At 56.8% G+C, this 19,823-nt stretch overlaps 1 protein-coding gene and 1 long non-coding RNA gene across 2 annotated transcripts in view; one reads left to right on the forward strand and one right to left on the reverse strand.

Annotated features, from left to right (window-relative positions):
- Positions 1-3,168, reverse strand: part of ARNT2 (aryl hydrocarbon receptor nuclear translocator 2) — a 140,342-nt gene extending 137,174 nt beyond the window's left edge. The window contains exon 1 of the mRNA XM_082736728.1: positions 3,014-3,168. Coding sequence (XP_082592854.1) covers positions 3,014-3,044 — 31 coding nt within the window. The 5' untranslated portion in view covers positions 3,045-3,168. The remainder of the gene's footprint in view (positions 1-3,013) is intronic.
- Positions 3,169-4,984: 1,816 nt separating this feature from the next.
- On the forward strand, positions 4,985-16,219 carry LOC309867684. Its single transcript, XR_014313307.1, has 4 exons — positions 4,985-5,306; positions 13,206-13,295; positions 14,654-14,798; positions 15,226-16,219. It is a non-coding gene; the product is annotated as an uncharacterized lncRNA (long non-coding RNA).
- The last annotated feature ends 3,604 nt before the right edge of the window (positions 16,220-19,823 follow it).

A 19,823-nucleotide genomic window follows, 5' to 3' on the forward strand; every position in this document is an offset into this window, starting at 1 on the left:
AAAAAGTAGAAATTCTAAGTCTCTGAAATCATACCTTTCGATCCCTTTTCCGTGCGCAAGCAAAAGCCTCCTTAACTCCCTGTAAACGCTCGTTGCAGGGAGCGGCCTGATGGTGCCAAATTCCCGATGCTCTTGGGTCTCACTGTGCCTGAGACCCTCCTGCTTCTGCTACAAAAGATGACGGTGGAGCGCAGGCACCGGAAAGGCAGCCCCCTTGTCCCCTGTGCCGTTTTGGTTAAGGATGACCTTCCATGCGTGAAACGAATCCAAACTATTCCATATAAATCAGAAATGCTTAAATATCACCCAAAGAGGGAGTGAAACAAACAATGCACAAACGCAACAGAAGATTCTAGAACACCATCCCTTGGTCTAGGGCACAGAGGTCGACCCCGGCCAGAGAGAACAGGGAGAATCAGTGAGCCGTGTAGGGCCTGGAGCCGGGAGGGGTCAGGCACAACTGGACACCCAGACGGGGGCGGGGGGGGGCACAAGCCAGGAGAACTCGGGGGAGCCCAGCCTTTCTCTCCTCAGAGACCACAGCTCCCCCAAGGAGCTGCTAGAATCCGGACCTGAAACCCAAACAGGAGATCTGCGAGGGGCAAATCAGAGGTTTAAATGGGGGTCCTATCACCTGAACACCCGGAGAATGGGAAGACTCCAGCTCCATCCAGCATCGCGGATCCAGAGTGCCCTCCCCATGCCTTACGGAGACAGCTACCAGCACAGGGGCCTGCCGGCGGGCAGCCCTGGGCTGGGAAAGCGGAACTAGTGGGCAGGGGGGCAGAGGCGGCAGGCTGTGGCCTTTGGACCCTGGGCACAAAGGAGCAGCACAAATAAATCTCAGTGCCTCCTGGTGCATTTGCCCGTGTTTACCAAGCTCTTACCCTTTGCAAAGCAACAACATCCCGGGGAAGGGGAGAGGCAGGAAGAGGGGGCAGTGTTCAAAGAAGCATATGGGGCAGTGGCCTGGGGCAACAGGATTGGGGGCCCTGCCTCTATAGCCAGTCCAATCTGCAGTCTCCCTCTCGGGCTCCCACCCAAGACGACCCACACCTGCGGCAGGAGAGTCTCCCACCGGCCCAGGCGCAGGCACTCGGGGGCCCGGCCCCGCCAAGCCAGGCAGCTGCCCTGACTGAGTCCAGGCGCCTCTGGAACAGTGTATGGGTTGGACCCCCTTCCAAGTGTGCTGTAAGGGGTTCCGCGTGTGGATATGCTGGGTATACGCCTGCTCTGACTTTGCTCCTCTTTCCAATGTAAGCCTCTACAGTACCTTCGTTAACTGCCTTCGCTTTTTTTTTTTTTTAATGTCGTAACACTGAAGTCCGTCAGTTTGCTATTGATTTTCCAGCAGCCGACCAGGTTGAAGCCACAGATTCCGGGAACCAGCCAACCGGAGCAGCTGTGTCCACACGGCCCACGCTCCTCTCGCCGTTTGGGACCACCAGCTCCCGATCTGAGCGCCAAGACTCCCCGTGTCTCTCACGGAGCCTCCTTCCTTGGAACGCCTCCGACTCCCCACCTCTGTGTCTCCAGGGCCTGCCCCTTTACCCTTACCCACATCTGAGCTGTACCCAGTCCAGCTCTGCCCCCACCTGCCCAAGGGTGCTGTTCCTCTCTGTCCAGAGCTGGGTCCTGGACATCTCACCACCCACCCTCCGACAATGGGCCTCATTTCAACCAGCCTCCCTGCCTCCAGGCTCGTGCCTTCCGATGTTATCTAGAAGTCCGCCTTCCTGAAGAAGTGATCATGCGACTTCCTCGTTCAATACCACTGAGGACTCCTTAATGTGTGTGTTGCAGGATGGGGGAGGGGGGTCCAGACTCTTCAAAGTGTCCCTCAAAGACACACAAGTCAGTGAAATCCCACTGCCCCCTCCTGGAACGCCAACGCCCCGCGTACTCACTGAAACCTACCCAGTGTGCATCTGGCCCTCGAGCTGTCCCCTCCACCTGCAAGGCCCCCAGCTCCACGCGTGCAAACCCTCCAGTCCCACCAAGGTGGGCTGGGAAAAGTCTCAATTCCAGAAGCTTTCCCCTGCCAAAGATGGAGGGGACCCTTTACTCCTAACTCTGATGACCCATACTTTCTTCTTTACTAGGCACCCACCCACACACATACACACACCCCTGAATCTCTAACACAGGGACCTTTCCGCACTGGGAATTCCTGGAGGGCTGGCCTGGTCTGACTGCCCCCAGCATCCTCCTCAGGGGCTTAGTAAGCACCAAGGCGGGATGGTAGCTGTCAGCACGCAGCACCCAAAACTTGACAGCCGCCAGCCCCGGTGTCCCCCCCTTCCCATTCTGGGGCGCCCCTCAGGGAGGGCACTCTCCCCGCCGGAAACAGAACTCCCTGCTCCCCTTCCCAAACAGGTACACACGCCCACTCGTCATGACCCAGTCACCCGTCCCAGATCTGCTGGGCGCGCACGGGGGTCGCGGACCGGACCCTGAGGGCAAGTCCACCCGCGGAGGCAGCGGGCACGAGCCGGACCGGGCGGGGATGCTCCGGCGGCCGCGGGGCTGCGGGCCGGGCGCCGGTGCCCACCGAGGACCAGGGCGCGGCGCGGGGACAGGGGGGCGCAGGGGACCGGCGCTCGGGGGCGGGCCGCGCGGGGGAAGGCGCGACTTCCACCCCGGGCCACCCTGTTGAATCGCGGCTCCAAACTTTTCCCCGCGCCCGCGCGGTGCCCTCCCGCCGCCCCAACCGCCGCCGGAGACGCCGCGGGGCCCGGGGCGCGAACAGGCGGCGGCTCGCGATGGGGAAGCCCTCGGCGGCTGTTCTCGGAAGCCGAGGGGGTCGCGGGCCGGAGCTGCGCTTCCGGGGGCCGCGAGGCCCGCGTCCGCCGCCCGCGGGGCCGGTGCTGATGCTGCGACGCGCGGGCCCCGGTGCGCGCCTGTCCCCCACCCCCGCCCCGGCACCGTCCTCGGTGCGCGCGGGGCCCCGGCACCGTCCCCGGTGCGCGCGGGGCCCCGGCCGGGCCTGCGGGCGGGCGCGGCCGCTACTCACCCGGAGGGTTGACCGCCGCCGGGGTTGCCATCTTGCCGGGAGGCCGGGCGGGGCGGAGCGCGGCGCGGAGCCGGGCCCCGGAGGGCGGGCGGGCCCAGGCGCCGCCGCCGCCGCCACACAAAGGACGGCGCGGGCGGGCGCTGCCTCCGCTCCCCCCGCCGCCGCCGCCCCGCCCCGCCCCCGCCTCCCGGGCCGGCCTTTGTCGCGCGGCGGGGGGCGCGGGCCGCCGCTCCCCGCCGGGCCGTAGCACCGCGAGACTTGCGCCGCGGGCCGCGGGCCCCCCGGGGTGGGGGTGGGGGTGGGGGGCGCGGTGGGCGCAGGTGCTCGGGCCGGGCCCGCGCGGGTTTGGGCGGGGGCCGGACCGGCCGGTGCTCGGGTGTCCGGGACGCAGCGCGGAGGCCGGGGCCGGGGCGCGGAGCGGGTGGGGCGAGAAGCCCATTAAGATGCAGAGGGAAGCGGTCCTGAGAGGCGCGGGGAACAAAGGCGCCCAGTGCGGCCCACTTAGCATGCCGGCGCCGTGCCGCCTGGCTCTCCGGGGCCAGAGCCGCGGCCGAGGGGTGGGCGCCCGGCGCCCAGAAATTCCCAGGGCCCGGACAGCTTGGGAGCGCGCTCGGTGCACACCCCGGCCGGGCAGCCGGCCCAGGAATCGCGAACGACTTAGCGCTGAGGAGGGCACTCAGCTCTGCTCCTCCGGCCCGGGGACTGGCCTTGGCTATGACCCGAGGTTGTTGCAAGAGCCGTGGGGACACAACCAAAGACAAAATTGAACAGATTTTTAAATGTTTTGATCTGCATGTCCTGGTGAGGTTACGCCGCAGAGAGCTGGGGCGACCCTCTGGGCTTCCAGCAGACATTCCGATGGCTGTGAAAGCTCATGGCTCATAGGAAGAAAAGTGGGCGAGGCGGGTGCCCCAGGTGCGAAGCTCAGGCGGTTGGGTGAATCCATCCCAGGTGAGAGCCAGAGAAGGGCAAGATGGCTCCTCATGGAGACAGGTTTGCAGAAGCATCCGACCCTTTCGCATCCCTCCAAAGAAGCATGGGAAGGAGGGTAGAAAAACAGTGCCTGGGATGTATTTTCAAATAGGCGCCGTCTTTGGGGAGTATTTGTGACTATTGAGCTGACTAAGAGGCGCTTAATGATAGTCATTTGGTTATCGACTGGGCAGACATTGAGTGTCTGCGTGTGCCAGCTAGGTGGTGGGTGTACGCACGATGGGAAGGAAGCCACCGGGGCTCTGTTCTCCCAGGACCTAGCCTGGGGCTGGGGAGGAGAAGAGCCCCAAGAAGATAGGCCTACTCAGGACGCACACAGTTGCTGCGGGGGGAGGGGGTAGGCTGAAGTGGCGCAGGCAGAGAGACCACGAAGTGAGTGATCATGGAAAACGAAAATTGGGCTCTGATGAAATGAGCAGGGCGTGGAGAGGCAGGTGGACAAGATCTTTCCTTTCGTGTCGCATTTGGCCACGCGATAGGCCCGGCCCAGGGAGGTAAGGAGAGGAAGAGCAACTCGGCCGCCGGCTGGCAGCCCCGGCATCCTTGAATGGAGTAGACTGTCCCCGCCACGACGCCAAGGGAGAAGCTTCCTTTCCGCATGCCCCATCAGATACCCTCGCGCGCCCGCTGCGCAGTACCCACCTGACTCGAGATTCCGTGCGCGAGATGCGAGAGCAAGTTCACCTTGGCTCACCACGTCCCACGAGGGGAAATCCCTCTTAGATGTTCCCTTTCCGGCCCTGCTCGCCACGGGCGGCTGTGTCTGGTGGCGCGTCTCCGTGTAGGGCACCGGCCTCGCCGCACCCCTGCTCCCACCGAGCTCTGCACCTCCCACCCTCTGCGCCCCTTGGAAGTCAGCCTTTCTCCGGGGGGGGGGGTCCCTATCAGCCGTGACCTGTGGCTCCTTTTGACATCGCCTGCAAACAAACGTATTTCTGATAATTGTCCTGAAAAAGGAAATTGGGGAGACATAAGGCATCACCACACACATGCGCATGCACACACACACACACACACACACCTAACAAGGACATGCCTATGTGTTGACAAGCTTGATTTCCGTACTGTGCTGAGCCCTGCTGCCCATTTTGCAAAGGTCACTTGGCAGACATCTTTAATCCTTCTCTTCGCCTTTGTGCTTTGCAAAAGACAGGTGGCACACGGCTAGCGGCTCGGGGCTGCGACGCGTCTATACTCTGCTTTGAGTCTGCCGTGCTGTGGTTTTCCGTAAGTGCGAACGGGTGTGACATGAACAGAAGGAGACATTCCACCTTCTCCCCCACTCCCTGCACCTCTCAAGGTGGGTGATCTTTGACCTTGACCAACTCAGCCCTCGCCCTTTGCAGATCAGGGACCAGAGGCTCCAGGGAGAGAATCCCAAGGTCATGCGGCTCGGTAGCCTGGCAAGACTTGGAACCGGCTCACCCATGGCGCCCGATTTGGTGGCTGGGCGGGGGAGGTTTCCTGAAGGGGTAGAGAAATGGGGGGCCTGGGCCCTTACCTTCTGTCTCGCCCTCTTGCTCCCTCTCTTCCCTCTTGTTAAATAGGTAAATACCCAGAAACATCGATTGTGGAGGAAAGCCCCCGCTCCTGAGTAAACAGTCGGAAATGGGGCGGTTAGTCATTGCTGAATACTGAGTGGCGTTTACACAGCACAGTGGTCTCGTGCTAATTATGAGAGCTAGTAGACTGTGACCAGCTAACAGGCTCAGGAATTCCGCTCAACCTTTAAACAACCTAGAACTCTTTTAAATTCCGAAGGAGGCTGTTGAATTGGAAGCTGAGATTTGCATGTTTTAAAAAAAGGAATGAAGGCAGACCCGCTGGGCCCACAGCGCATGATCCATGACGGGGAGCGTGCTTCTCCCAGAAGTGCCCTGGGCCCTCAGCCACCGCGCGGGCGACACTGGCGGAGGGAAGCAGCCGGTCGCCTCGCCCTGCGTCCCAGCCCTGTGAATCCTGACACGAGAGACAGGGCTCCCGTCGCACGATGTGTGGTGACCCCAGGATTGTTCTCTTCTCTTCCCTTTAAGATAGCAAGAGGCCAGGAATGAAAGCAGGACCTTCCTCCAGAAAAGACGGCATGGAAGGACAGACAGACAGACAGACGGGGCATGGAAGGACAGACAGACAGACAGATGGCCAAGCTGCCGAATCTGCAAGCAGGGGCACCTCTCTGCGGCACACTGCTCGGCCCCGTTTCCCCCCTGCTGCTCCCCCTTCTTCCCAACCTGTTCTTCTCTAGACAGAAAGGTGGTGGAACCCCCGGCTAGTGGGTCTCCCCGTTACTCTCAGAGGCAGGGACTTAGCCGAGAGCTGGATGGGGCCGCGGGTTTTACAGAGAAAGATAGGAGCACTGCCTTTGAAACGGAGTGTGGCCTAGGTGTCCTCTGTCACCAACACACCCTGCTCCCTGCCCTGGAGCTTGGCGAAGCCCCTCATGGCGCCAGTACAGCAGGCGAGGCGAACCCTTGTGCTGAGTGCCAGCGACCGTGGACTTGAACGTGGTGATGCTGGTGCCCTGCACACACAGGAGGCTTTAGAAGGTGACTCGGATAACCCAGCAGAGAAGAAGGAACATGTGGCAGGAAACCCGCCCCCCCCAGAGAGAGATAGACAGACAGACATAGACACACACACACACACACACACACACACACGGGGAGGGGCAGAGCCTCTGGTTCTGCCCCAGGGAAAGCGGGAGAGGAAGGGGGAAGGACAGGCTGTCAGCCCGAGCCACGTGTTCCGACTTCCATCTTCTGGCCTGAGTCCCAGCAGAGGCACCTCCATTGAGCTGATGGAAAAGCCAACAGCTGAGGGCTTCCCCCCATTTGGAGCGCAGGAGGGGGACCGCGCAGGATGGTTCTGGAGGGATTGGGGATGCGGACAGAAAGCTGGGCCCCCCGTGACGCTCCGGTTCTGTGGAGCCTCCGCGTGGCCTCCTCGTGGTCCCGCGTGCTGGGGATCCTTGCATTCCCGCAGGTGAGGGGACCCGGAGGTACTGAGTCGAGGCTCCCAGGCTCCTAGGGGTGGAGGACGAGTGGCTCAAGGAGCAAGGCGCATTGAACAAAGCCTCCAAACCAGGGCCCCAGATCTCAGCGACAATCCAGGCCTCCCAAAACTGCCTTCAAGTTCACCGGCCAGGTGACCACCCAGCCACCCAGGATGGAGAGACAGGGCTCCCGTTGCATGGGACCTTGTCCCTCACCAGCCCCCCCACCCAGACACCTCCTTGAAGTGGCGGGATACAGGCCTCGGGAGGACCCTGCATCCCATCTGAAGGAGAACACCGTCTGCGCAGGAGATCCCATCCATGTCAAGGTGAGAGTCTAGTTGGTTCAAGGAGTCTGGGATGAGTGGATTTCTGCCCCCACACGTGGCACAAAGGGACATTCCGAAGTCAGAACATGACGGACACACACGTCTACGGTGAAAATGCCCACAGGCGCGAACTTCCTCCCTGGAGAATCCATCCCCGGGAGCTGCTCTCGGGCGAGAAGAACCCGGCATCCTACGACCTGGGCTTCTTCAGGCACGGGTGCGGCAGGTGCCTGTCCCCATCCTTGGCGGGGTCTCAGGCTTTCTCGGTCGCCGGCGGCATGCCAGTGGCCTTCTCGACCGCGTGGAGCTCTGTAAACCGCACTCTCAGATCGTGGCCTCGGGAGCCACACGGCCCGTGTGCGAACACTGTGTTCACCTGCCGCGTGGCTCCATCTCTGCGCCTCAGTTTCCTCGTCTGTGAAACAGGGAGAAAACAGTACTCCCCCCACAGGGGTTTTGTGAGAACTAAGGGAGCTAACATTCGAGAAAGGCTTCGAACACGATTTCGCATGTGGTTGGCAAGACGTATTGGCTGATACTGGTTGTTATCCAAGAAGGAAGGTTCAGGAGCCAAGGATGAAAGGGGGCACATTTTGGGGGAGAAAAAACGCACCGCGACTGACAGTTGGGAAAATCGCGTCGAGACGACTGCACCTCAGGAGCTATCCCCAGAGAAACCGTCACAGCCGCAAATACTTTTATTAAACAGGCATCGATGCAAACAAGCGAGCCCCATTCCGGTTAAAATGGCAGAGGCTGTCGGTAAGGACTTACCGCTTTGCGCCTGAGAACTCTGCAGCTCAATGCGGTGCCCACAGAAGACTCCAAAGAGTGAAGGACACAAGCACAGTCACACTTCAGGAGAACTGAACCGCGCCTCTGAGCGTCGCCAGGGCTCCCTGCGCCTGTCTTCTCTCCTAGTCACCCCCACCACCTGCCTCCACGTGGGGAAGACCCAGCTCCGGACAAGGAGAGTCAGCACAGTCTCTGGCTCCCACGCGTGGAGAGGGGCTCTGTCTCTTCCTGCAGTAGAGTTCAAGGCTGGGGCTGCCCTGGCTTCGATGCCCCCCCCCGGGATCAACCATCCCACGGGTCAGTGACCACGTCCCCTCTCGGGATGGGAGACGCAGTCATATAAGAAGAAAGCGCCTCCCGGTGGGAGCCTGTGGCTCCAGAGAACAGGGACAGTGTCCTATTCTTTAACGTAAGGCTGTTTCCACAGATGGCCACTACGACCAGGGAAAAAAAATGATCCGAGATAAATACGGAGACTGACTTCGCAAGAAGTCAGAAATGTTTATGAGAAATAAAAAGAAGCACCTGTGAGTTAGTCCAAGGGCGGGTCTTTGGAAAGGAGCGCCACGTACCCACCAGCCCCCGCCCTCCCCACCAGCCACGGCGCCCTGATAAAGTCCAGCTCTGTCGTCTCCGACACACGAGGCACACCGCGGTACCTCCTTTCCCCAAGATGCCCTTCTCCCCGTGGGCTTCTGCTTCCTCGGGAACCGTCCATCGCCGATTGCCTCCTCTCTTCCGGCGGAAACTGGGGAGCTTCCCCTATGAAGGGGTTCCGTGTCCCCGCTGTCCCCTTACTCTGCCACGTGCCCACTGGGCTGGGATCCGTTTCCTGTGTATGTGCATTTCATGAAGTTGTGAGCTTGGGCTTTCATATTTGAGTCTCCTCCCTGGTGCCCAGCTCCTATCCCGAGCCACAGGAGATATTCTAGTGTGATGGAGTGAGTGGGGGGCGGGATGCAAGGAAGGCGACCGTCTCACCGGACCACAGTGCTCGCAGGGCCCACCGCGCCTCTGGCCCGTGTCCTCCGCGGTAGGACACACGGTGAATGCTGCCTAGGGCGCGTCCCCGCACGTCCCTCACAACGCCTCCTGGCTGGGCTTTCATGGTCTTTCCTGCTATCATCCGGATCGTGTTATAGTAAAAGCTGCATCAGTCTCTCTTGGGGAACAAGAGGGAAGGAGCATGAGTAAGGGCCACTCCGAGCTTGGCGCCCTCCTCGGAGGGCAGTCCTCCTGCTCCCCGGGTGCGTGAGGAGGAGCTCCGTGGCTCTGTCTCCAGCGGCGACCGCATCCCCCGCTCCCCGACGCTCAGCTCTCTAAGACTTCCAGTCGCCTCGCTCTGTAGCTTCCTGGCTTGGGCATTTTTGAGTTGGCCTTGTTCGTGGCGAAATGCCACCGTGTGCATTTACTCAGATTTCTTAGGTAGCCACGTTCCCGTTTTATTAATCCATTTCGGAAACTACCCTCACCGATGGCAATCTTTTTTTTTCCAGCTTAATAAGATTGTCTGACCGTCTTAGAGGGTGATTCTAAAGAGGTGCCTTTGGGCTCATGTTGTTCGTAAAGAGTCGTTACTGCTTAAAAACGCCGCTGGTGAACCATCACTGTCTGCGGGTGATCCTCAGCATTCCGCGGGCGCCCACACGGCGCTCCGAGAGCGCATGCCCAGGCCGAGCTCGTTATCCAGACAGCTCGTCTGCGACTGCTCCGTCATTAGCCCGCCTGTGGCCACACACGGGACGGGTGACGAGGGCTCCCTCCCCGCAGGTCACACTGACGGGGGAGATAAGCGCGTTTCTGTCGAAGAACGTTTAGTTTGAGCCCACGGAGTCGAGCTCCTGGAGGGCTGAGATTTTGGTCTTCGGAATATCTCCCTATTTTAAACACAGTCTTGGGACTTTAGAATTGAACTTAAAAAAAAAAACCCATCTCAAACATAAGTTAGAGGCGAACCTTAGAAACTCGCCCGCTGTCCCTGCTTGCGTCTCCATCAGGGACCGAAGTTAGAGGGGGACCAGCTCTGGGCTGCGCCGTCAGCAGCCCTGGTGAGGTGGGGGTTGCTGGGGAGGCGGGTCCATTTCCGTGGCTCCATTGCTGTGTCTCAGAGGGTGACATGAACACCGCCTCTCCCCATTAGCAGGGGATCTAGTCTTCCACAAGGTTTCCAGCCCCCCCGGTGCCTCCTGGGGCTCTCCAGGGATCTGAACGTCCCACGGGCCTCACCACTGCAGCCGGCCGCCTCTTCGTGTCAGCCGCTCCAGACCTCTCTTGTGCTTGGCACCTGTGTCTCCTGGGGATCCCGTTAGGAGGATCTGCTCTTCTGGGCACCGTTGCCCATAGCAGGGCTGCCGTCTGGGCCGACCCGAGGGCCTCTGCTCATCCCCAAAGGGCGGTTTCTCTTCTTCTCAGCACCTGTGAGCAGGACCAGAACCCCCCGGGGTCTGCAGCTGCGGGGCCAGGTGCTGACGGCCCCAGACACTGGCCACTCCACGTGCTGCTGACCCATCTGCCTCTTGCACTCAAAACCCACTTGCTGTCATCGGAACACGGAGCCACATCACGGAACAAGCTGTGTCGGTGCCACCGGCCTGCTGCTCCCGCGCCCCACCCCCACCCCATGTGCTCTAGCCTCCCCTGCTTCTTCAAGTCCAGAGCCCTGGTTTGCTCGAGCTCCCAGAGAGAGAGGGATCCCTCCCTTGGCTAACTACTTTACAGTCACCAACTCCCTGAGAGTATGGAAAGGAGGGACCCGCCTTTCCTTCATGCTCCAACTGGGCTGGTGGGTCTCTGCCCCTGCGGTCTCTGCCCTCCGCTCTCTGCCCCTGCGGTCTCGACAAGACGGTGGTGAGGCTGGCAGTGGTACCCTTCCCTACGCCTGGGCTCCTCGAGCTTAACGTATGATTACAAAGCAAATTTCCCGTTATATAGAAAGATCAGTGCAGGTTGGGGAAGGGGGTGGCCGGCATGGGGTTATTCCGTCATTCCCGTCACCGTTCGGTGAGCTGTAACCGACGGCATCACTGAGCGGAGACGAGCGAGAAAATGCTCGGGAGAAAGCACAGATCTTCGCGTGTCTCTGTCATCCCTCAAGCTTCTAAACTTGTGACTTGGGGTGCCTGGGGGGGCTCCGTGGGTTAAAGCCTCTGCCTTCAGCTCTGGTCATGATCTATGGGTCCTGGGATCCAGTCCCGAGTTGGGCTCTCTGCTCAGCAGGGAGCCTGCTTCCCCTTATCTCTCTCTGCCTACTTGTGTTCTCTGTCTGTCAAATAAATAAAATCTATAAATAGATAGATAAATAAATAAATAAATAAATAAAATTGTGATTTAAGCGGAAGGTTCGTTGACCAAATCATCTTTGGTTTTATGATCTTGAAGGGAAAAGTAATAATAGTCAAAGTAATCATAACTTTTTTATTATTTAATCATTAATAGATTTAATTTAATAATGAAAATATTTGCTGCGAGAACCGTCTGCCTGACCGCCCCCACACCCCCCGAGGCTTGCTTTGGTCACACACCTCACAAGGATTTGCTCAGACGGGGACCCCGCCCGCGAGACCCCAGCCGCCTGGCCGGGGGTGACGCATCCCAGACGCTGTTAGTGGAAGGTGTCCTGAAACCCTCACGATCTCTTCTTTCCCGGGGATGGGTGTGTTCCTCGTTGGGAGATGCCCTCGTAACTCTCTCGGTGCTCACAGAGAAGAGCCCTTCGCCGGGTCGGCACGGCTGTTTCTGAGCGACTGAAAATTGAAGTCAGGACCCTGGGTTGGGACCGAGCTCAGGGCTCAGCTCGGAGGCGGGAAGCCAACCCGAAAGCAACAGACACGTCCAAGGCAGATGTCGACTCGAAAGCTCTTTCTTCCCTCACAAGCAGAAAGAACCGGAATGGAGAATCTGAGTATTGCCCTGAAGATCAATATATATTTGAAGAAAGAGGAGGAGGCCGGGAGGAGGAGGAAGAGAAGTTGCAACTGACAGTCAAAACAGAAACCCAGGACGCCTGGGTGGCTCAATGGGTTAAGCTGCTGACTTCGGCTCGGGTCATGATCCCAGCGTCCTGGGATCGAGTCCCGCATCGGGCTCCTTGCTCTGCAGGACGTCTGCTCCTCCCTCTGCCTCTGCCTGCCTCTCTGTCTGCCTCTTCTCACTCTCTCTGACAAATAAATAAATAAAATCTTTATAAAAAGAGACAGAAAACCAAACAGAAAATGGATATAATCAATGACTCCTTTGTGGATAGGAAGCCGTGGTCTGTGTCAAGGAAGCAACATGTGTCCAGGGCTCCCGTGGAACCCGTCCACGTGGCTGGCTCCTCCCCTCGGCGGGGGATGCATTTGTCTATCGTGACTTAGTGACACTGGCCACGAGGCCAGCTGTCCCGTCTGCCGTCACCCCCCACACACCCCTCTCCTTCCCTGGTATCATCCGGTTACTGAAGGAGGTTTGCTGTGAGGAGGTCATGAGCTGGTCAGCCCACAGGAGCTGTTGTACTTTCTATTTTTGTTCCCATTAAAAATAAATTGGCATTTGGTCAGTTCAGTCCTTCTCTCAAGGTCTGATAAGTCTGCTTGTGGTAAAAAAAAAAAAAAAGAATGTTCCAGACCATGCACGAAGGTCACACCCCAGGTTGGTGCTGAGAACCTCGTGGCTGCCCTGGAGGGCACTGTGGTCTTGCTGGTTTCCAGCTTTAATCAAAATGATAATGACTTTATCACGTGTGTAATTATGTGAATATGCAGGCTTGTATCTATACATATATTATATCTACATAAAATGCCTGAAAGATTCAAAATTATTTTTGTATGTATTTTATTTAACCCTTTGTAATTTTAAAAAAATATTTTATTTTATTCTATTTATTTATTTAAGAGACAGAGAACACGAGCAGGGGGAGGAGCAGAGGCAGAGGAACAAGCAGACTCTGTGCCGAGCACAGACCCCGACTCAGGTTTCAACCCCACAACGCTGAGATCGGGACCTGATCTGAAATGAAAAGTCAGACGCTGAACCGACTTGAGTCACCCAGGTGTCCCACCCTTTGTAACTCTTTAGTGCACTTATTCTCTTTCTCATTTCACAGATCTGGTGAGTGGTATTCAGAGAGGTGGAGTGACTTGCCCAAGGTCACACAGCGAATGAGTTCCAGAGCTAAGTATATGAACCCAGACTGGTCTGTATCCAAAGTGTTTGTTTCCTCAATCTCCGAGTATTAATTAATGCAAAAAAAAAGAAAAAAAAAGAGGCAGCCCGCTGATAGACGCTATCTCATTTTAACACGCACACTTGAAATGTAGCTTCCTGGATTAACTTCATGAGGTAACTTGAAATACGATGTAGGAGGCTAGAAACTGTGGAAACAAGTAGTGTGAGCAAGTGTGAGAAGATACGATGGTTCTCGTGCCCGGGGTGAGGTCAGGCCCCTGTGGCGGGAGCCTGGAGGTTGAGTGCTCTGAGGGCTGGTCGCCTGGTCCCGCTGGTCACCTGGTCAACATACCCTGTGAGGAGCGTGTTGTTCCTGGTGCTGCTGGTGGTTTTGGTTGTCCAGACACGTGCCCCAGCTGTGCTGGATGTTTGGGTGAAATCAGAAGCAAACTGACCTAACTTCTCTAAAGCATAAAGTTGTGTTTCCAGAGGTCTGTGCCTGCACATCCTGTTTGTAGCATCAGCGACAGGGTGAGGAGGTCTTCTCTTGGGGGTGGCTGAGTCCCCAAACACAGAGATGCAGGGGGAGACGCGGGGGAGAGCTAGAACGTAGGGCCTCTTCAGAATGAGTTTCATACCTCTTAGGTTCCTTTTAGTTCATTTAAAGTGGTTTACTTCCCCACTCTTCTATTTCAAAATAATTTCAGACTCCCAGTAACGTTGTAAAAATAGTAGAAAGAATGATCATACGCATTTCACCCCAACTGCTAACATTGCACAACACTGACTTTACTGCTTCCTCTCCAGGGATCTTCACGTTATCTTTTTTCTGAACATCTGAGAATATCAGAGACACCGTAGCCCTTTCTGCCACACTCCAGTGTGCGTGTCCTAAGAGTAAGAGCTCACTTTTACGTCACCACAGTATCACGATTACAATCAAGAAATTATCAAAAAAAGAAGTGATCAGGATGCAGTGTAATTATCTAAGCTGCAAATATTATTCATTTTTCCCAATTATCCAAAAAAAATGTTCTTTATGGAAAAAAGGAATTCTGGTTCAAGAGCCTGATCCCAAATTATACATACTCATGTCTCTAGAGTCTTCTTTAATCTAGAAATGTTGCTACTTTTCCCCTTAGACCACCTTATTTTTGTAGAACACTTTAAGGGTCACAGAAAAATCCCAAATGTCCCCTGCACCCACATGCACCATCTCCCCCTCCACCAACGTCCTGCACGACAGTGGGACATTTGTTCCATCGATGAATGGGTGATGTTGACACATTATAATCCCTCCATAGTCCATAGTTTACACCTGGGTTCACTTTGGGTGTTGTACATTCTGTGGGTTTTGACAAATGTTTAATGACTCTTATCCACCAGGTATACAAATCGTTTCACTGCCCTCAAGATACCCCGTTCTCACCTGCCCGTCTCTGCCCTGCTCTGAACCCCTGGCAAGCCCTCATCTTTCTACTGCTTCCACATCTTCGCCTCTTGCAGAAGGTCATCACGTCGGAATCCTACAGTAGGTGGCCTTTTCAGACTGGCTTCTCTAAGTGAGGTCCCTCCAGTCTTCGCATGGTTAGACCGCTCACTTGTTTTTAGTGCTGAATGGTAATCCCGTTGTCTGGGTGGACCACAGTGTGCTTATCCCCTCCCCTCCAGAAGGACGTCTGGGTTGCTTCCTCGTTTGGGTGATGATGAACAAAACTGCTGCTAGAGACATCCACGGGCAGATTTTGCATGGGCACGGGTGCCATTCCGAGATTCCATTGCTGGTTTTCTCAGAAGAGTCTGGGGAGGAAATTTCTAGAGCGGTACTTCGTGGGTTCTGGACGCATACGTCCCGAAACAGAGTCACTGGGCTTCACAACCATTGTCACGTAGATGCCATAGGAATTCCCTTTCCATGCGAAACTTGGACAAAAAAACCTTTTGTTGGTCCTTTCTAGGAAGAGCCAGAAAGTACAGCATCGAGACTTGCAGAATGTCCTGAAGACACCAGTGAACGCTCGTGTAAGAAGTGCTGCCCTTTTCCGGCGTCTTGATGGTCCAGAGGACGACAGAACAAGGAGACACAGGGGCGCTGACAAGTCTGAGCTGAACATGATTCAGAAGAAGAGCTCTGAACGCTTCCAACTTTTAGGACAAGAGGAACTAATGTGTGCGTAACAGAGATACACGAATGCAAACCACAACGGTGATGAGATCCCACCGCACACCCGTCAGAAGGGCTAAAATCAACAACACAGGGAACAACAGACCTTGGCGAGGAGGCAGAGGAAGGAGAGCCCCGTGCACGGTGGGTGGGAACGCAAGCTGTGCATCACTCTGCAAAACAGTATGGAGGCTCCTCAAAAAGTTAAAAATAGAATTACCATGTGATGCAGGAATTCTACCCGCAGGTATTTACCTAAAGCATAAAAAATACTAAGTCAAAGGGCTATAGGCCCCCCAATATTTATAGCAATGATGTCCACAAGAGCCAAATTATGGAAAGAGCCCAATGTCCATCAACTGATGAGTGGATAAAGAAGATGTGGTAGACACACACACGCACGCGCGCGCGTACACACACACACCTCACACACTGGAATACTACGCAGCCATCAAAAGAATGAAATTTTGCCTTTTGCAATGAAGCGGATGGAGCCAGAGGGTATTATGCTGAGTGAAATAAGCCCTTCAGAGAAACTCAAAGACCCTGTGATTTCCCTCCCATGTGGAATCTAGGAAACAAAATAAATGACAGAGACAAACCAAGAACCAGACTGTTAACCATGGAGCACACAGGAATGGTGACCGGAGGGGAGCTGTGGGGAAACGGTGGGCAGAGGGGCCGGGCTGGGGAGTGCGCTGATGACGGGCGCGGAGCACTGCACGGAAGCGTTGAGTCGCACACGGCACACCTACAACTAAAATCTCACCGTCTGTGAACTATGCTGGAATTTCTTTTTTTTTTTTTTTTTTCTCCTTTTTTTTTTTTAAAGATTTTATTTATTTATTTGACAGAGATAGATCACAGTAGACAGAGAGGCAGGCAGAGAGAGAGGAGGAAGCAGGCTCCCCACTGAGCAGAGAGCCCGATGCGGGACTCGATCCCAGGACCCTGAGATCATGACCTGAGCCAAAGGCTTAACCCACTGAGCCACCCAGGCGCCCTATGCTGGAATTTCTTTAAAAGAATGGTGTATGATGAAAAAAGCTCTCCAGATACATCTAGATACATCTAAAAGAACTCTTCCAATAATATGAAAGAAAGATTTAGGTATGAAGGACGTACGTCAGTGCTGTTTTTCCTTTTGTTTTGCTGCATAGGCCAGCGACGGACGGCATAGTCGTCGGTGTCTCTGAGACACACGTTTGTTCCCCTGCCCGGACGTGAGGCAGAGACAGAGGCGAGGTATTCACTCAGGCTGGTCCGATCCACACCCCGGCTCTTAGCACTTTTCAAAGCGGCATTTCCGACATGACGGCAGCGGCTCCATCTGCCGTGGGAGCCCCCCGGAGCGCAGAGCGTGGGCGCAGGGATGCGGGGAGGCTGCGGGAGCTCCCGGCAGGCCCTCGGGCCTCTCCCTGTGATCTGGGGGTCGGGGAACCAGCATTCCTGGGGCCATTTGCAAATTGAAAATGCACTGCGCGGGCCTTCTGGAGCTGCACAGCGACCTCAGAAGCGGTTATGACGGGCAGGACGATGAAAATCTCTGCGTAAGTCGGGTCAGGGAATAAAGAGAACAGGATATAGCTTCGAGTCAAACATGGCGTTGGGGGCAACCTAAGGGGGGGGTAGCCTGTGCTCTTCCTCCCCGCAGCGCTCCCCCAACACCGAGACCCCCGTACCAGCAGGGCCGCCGTGGCCGTGGCGCCAGTGGGCCGGGCCGGGCACCCTGCACCGTGTGAGTCCTCCTTTATTTGCTTCCAGTGCCTCGTAAATACGAGGGGTTGTTCCCACTAAATTGTACGGGAGCCCGCTCAGCCTCCCCGGTTAACGTTTCCGGCTCCCACAGGGCCTTTTCGCTCTTCGTCCCAGAGCGCGTTCAAGGAGAGCGCAGTCCAGGGCATCGGCCTTCCCTTGCTGAAAGCAGAGCGTACAACACAGGACCTCACGCTTAATTAGCACATTAACATAATCACATCAAGGACAGGCAGAGCGCTGACAATAGGAAATTGGATACATCGATGCAAATGACTCCAGCCTCTGCTTTATAATTAGACCAAAAAAAAAAAAAAAAAAGTCTGGTTTAGACGCTGTTAGACGCACTTCCTGTAGCTGTTTCCCATACGCGACGCGAGAGTCGTTGACACCAAAGACCGCTGATCTGTCTTCGCAATTAAAGGAGCCGAAAGTGTGAGCACGTGTTTTCCGACGCGCCGGCTCCTTTTTGACCTCCTGCGCGAAACGTAGATGCTCTTTTGCTTTCCACACAGCTGCCAAAGCTCTCACGCTTCTCTGAGGAATTTTGCAAATGAAAACGGGGAACCCGGCCGATTTCAAGGGCTCGGGATGCAAAAAGGCCTAAAGCGGGCAGAGGCATAGCCAGAACGAGGTCAGGGTGGTCCCCCAGGGCCCCAAGGAGCTCCGCCCGGCCGGCCCGTTTGGAGGGTTGCACCATCACAGGCGTAGAACCTCCGAAGCGGTCGTTCCCAGAGTGTGTTCTGAGCCGCCTGCCTCTGATCATACCTGCCCCCCCATATCCTGTTTCTGGGACCCGAGGGTGCTGTGATGACCCAAGCCAGTCCCTAGCGGCTGAAGCGTCCCTTCAGTTCCTGCCGTATCTCCATGTCTCCTGTCCCTTCCCGACCGGCTGTCACACCTTCTCCCAGTGGGACCCCCCACCACACTTGGTCTACGCCGCCCTCGCCATGCGAGTTACATTTTGACGTTTCCACCGCTGTCTGTGCAACGTGTGTGCCTCTCGCTGGACGGTCAGCTTCCTCAGGGCAAAGGCCGCATCCCCACTCGTGTCCTAGCCTAGTGGTTACCCAGCGACTCCCCTTCGCCAAGGACGCTGCTCGCCGGCTGAGGGCCCGGTCCCTGCCCCTGTTGTTCTAGAAGCTCTGCTAGGCTGCTACCGTGGTTTCCATTCAGGAAGACCCTCAACCGCTGTGGGCAGCCGTCTCCCACCTGTGCCTGGGAAGGCGGACGGGAGAAAGACAGGAGAGAGGCGGCCACTCCGGGAGGGAGGTTGGGGAGAGCTGTTTGGGGGGCTGAGGGCAGGGGGCTCTGGGCTCCTCGCGTGCTCCCCCAGGTGCTCTAGAAGCCGTCCCGAGCCACGTCCGCAGCTAGGCCTGAACTCATTTTCAGTTTCCCTTCTGTTGTCCCCCCTTCCCGCAGCCCAACAGGGTGACTGTGACGCGTACACACTCCGCAGAAGTTTGGACTGCTTCGTGCAAGAGCTATGCCCGAGTCACGAAATCAGATGTGAGTGCTGGGACCCGACAGTGCCGTGCCGAGACCGGGTCTTCTCCTGGCGTTGCCCAAGCTCGTCTTTTACGCTCGGTGGCGTCCCTCCTGCTCTGCCGTGTGTTCAGTGTTCACGTGCCCGTGGACCCCAGCCGGCAGAGGGTTCTTGGAGACAGGAGCCCTGCCGACTCCTCGCTACAACCTGGATGTCGGTGGAGGGCGATGGGGGGGGTCCACTTCTCGGCCCACCCGTGCCTGCCAAATGGGCAGCTTTGGGGTCCGCACACTTGGAGGTTTGATGTGTCTGATGCTGCCCAGATCGTCTTCGGAGGGCACGTGCCGGCTACGGAAGAGAACGCTGTCCTCTGAAACAGCATCGAAAGAGGGGACGGGGTCTGCTTTCCCATTATTTTAGGGTTTCGGGGAATTCCCCAGCACTGTCTGCCTTGCAAAGGGCGAGAGCATGGCAATCTTCGATGAGTGATAACTGATGATTTAAAAACCCTTACCATCACTGCTGTGGAATGAGAGACCATACCGGTCCACGACAAGAGAGCAGATTCCCGTTCACCCTGGGTGGGGCACAGCGCAAGCTCTCCGTGCTTTCCTTTCAGGGCAAATGTGGACAGAAAACATAACTTTCCCAGCACAGTCTAAAATAGGTTCTAAAACACGGATGCCGGACGCTGAGGACATACGCAGGCTCTGACCGAAGTTTCACATATAGCGTTCTGGGGGGATCCCGAGAACAAGCGTACACGTGTACGGGGCGTCCACTCTGCTCCCGGGACTTGATATGATAAGTGCAAACACTCCCCAACCCAGAGGAAGGGTTTTGTTACCACCCTTCGGTGTCTGGCGGATGGAAGCCTGCACGAGGTAGCACAGCTGCAGCATGAAATCGCCTCCAATGTATCTACACCACAGGGACCGGTAACGCACCACATCCGGGCGTCCCCCAGACCCTCATTAGCCCTCTGCCGACCCTTCCGCCGCACACCTCTGGCTGCCAAGCCCCTCGGCTCCAGCAGCTTGAAATCCCAATGGCCTGAAAGGTCCAACCCACACGTCAGCTAAACCGCCGAGCCCCCGCCCACCCGCTGTGCTCTGCAGGTGCTGCCGCGTGAGAGCATCTTGGAGGAAACA

This window comes from Mustela nivalis (genome assembly GCF_964662115.1).
Source record: "Mustela nivalis genome assembly, chromosome: 6".
Taxonomy (NCBI): Eukaryota; Metazoa; Chordata; class Mammalia; order Carnivora; family Mustelidae; genus Mustela; species Mustela nivalis.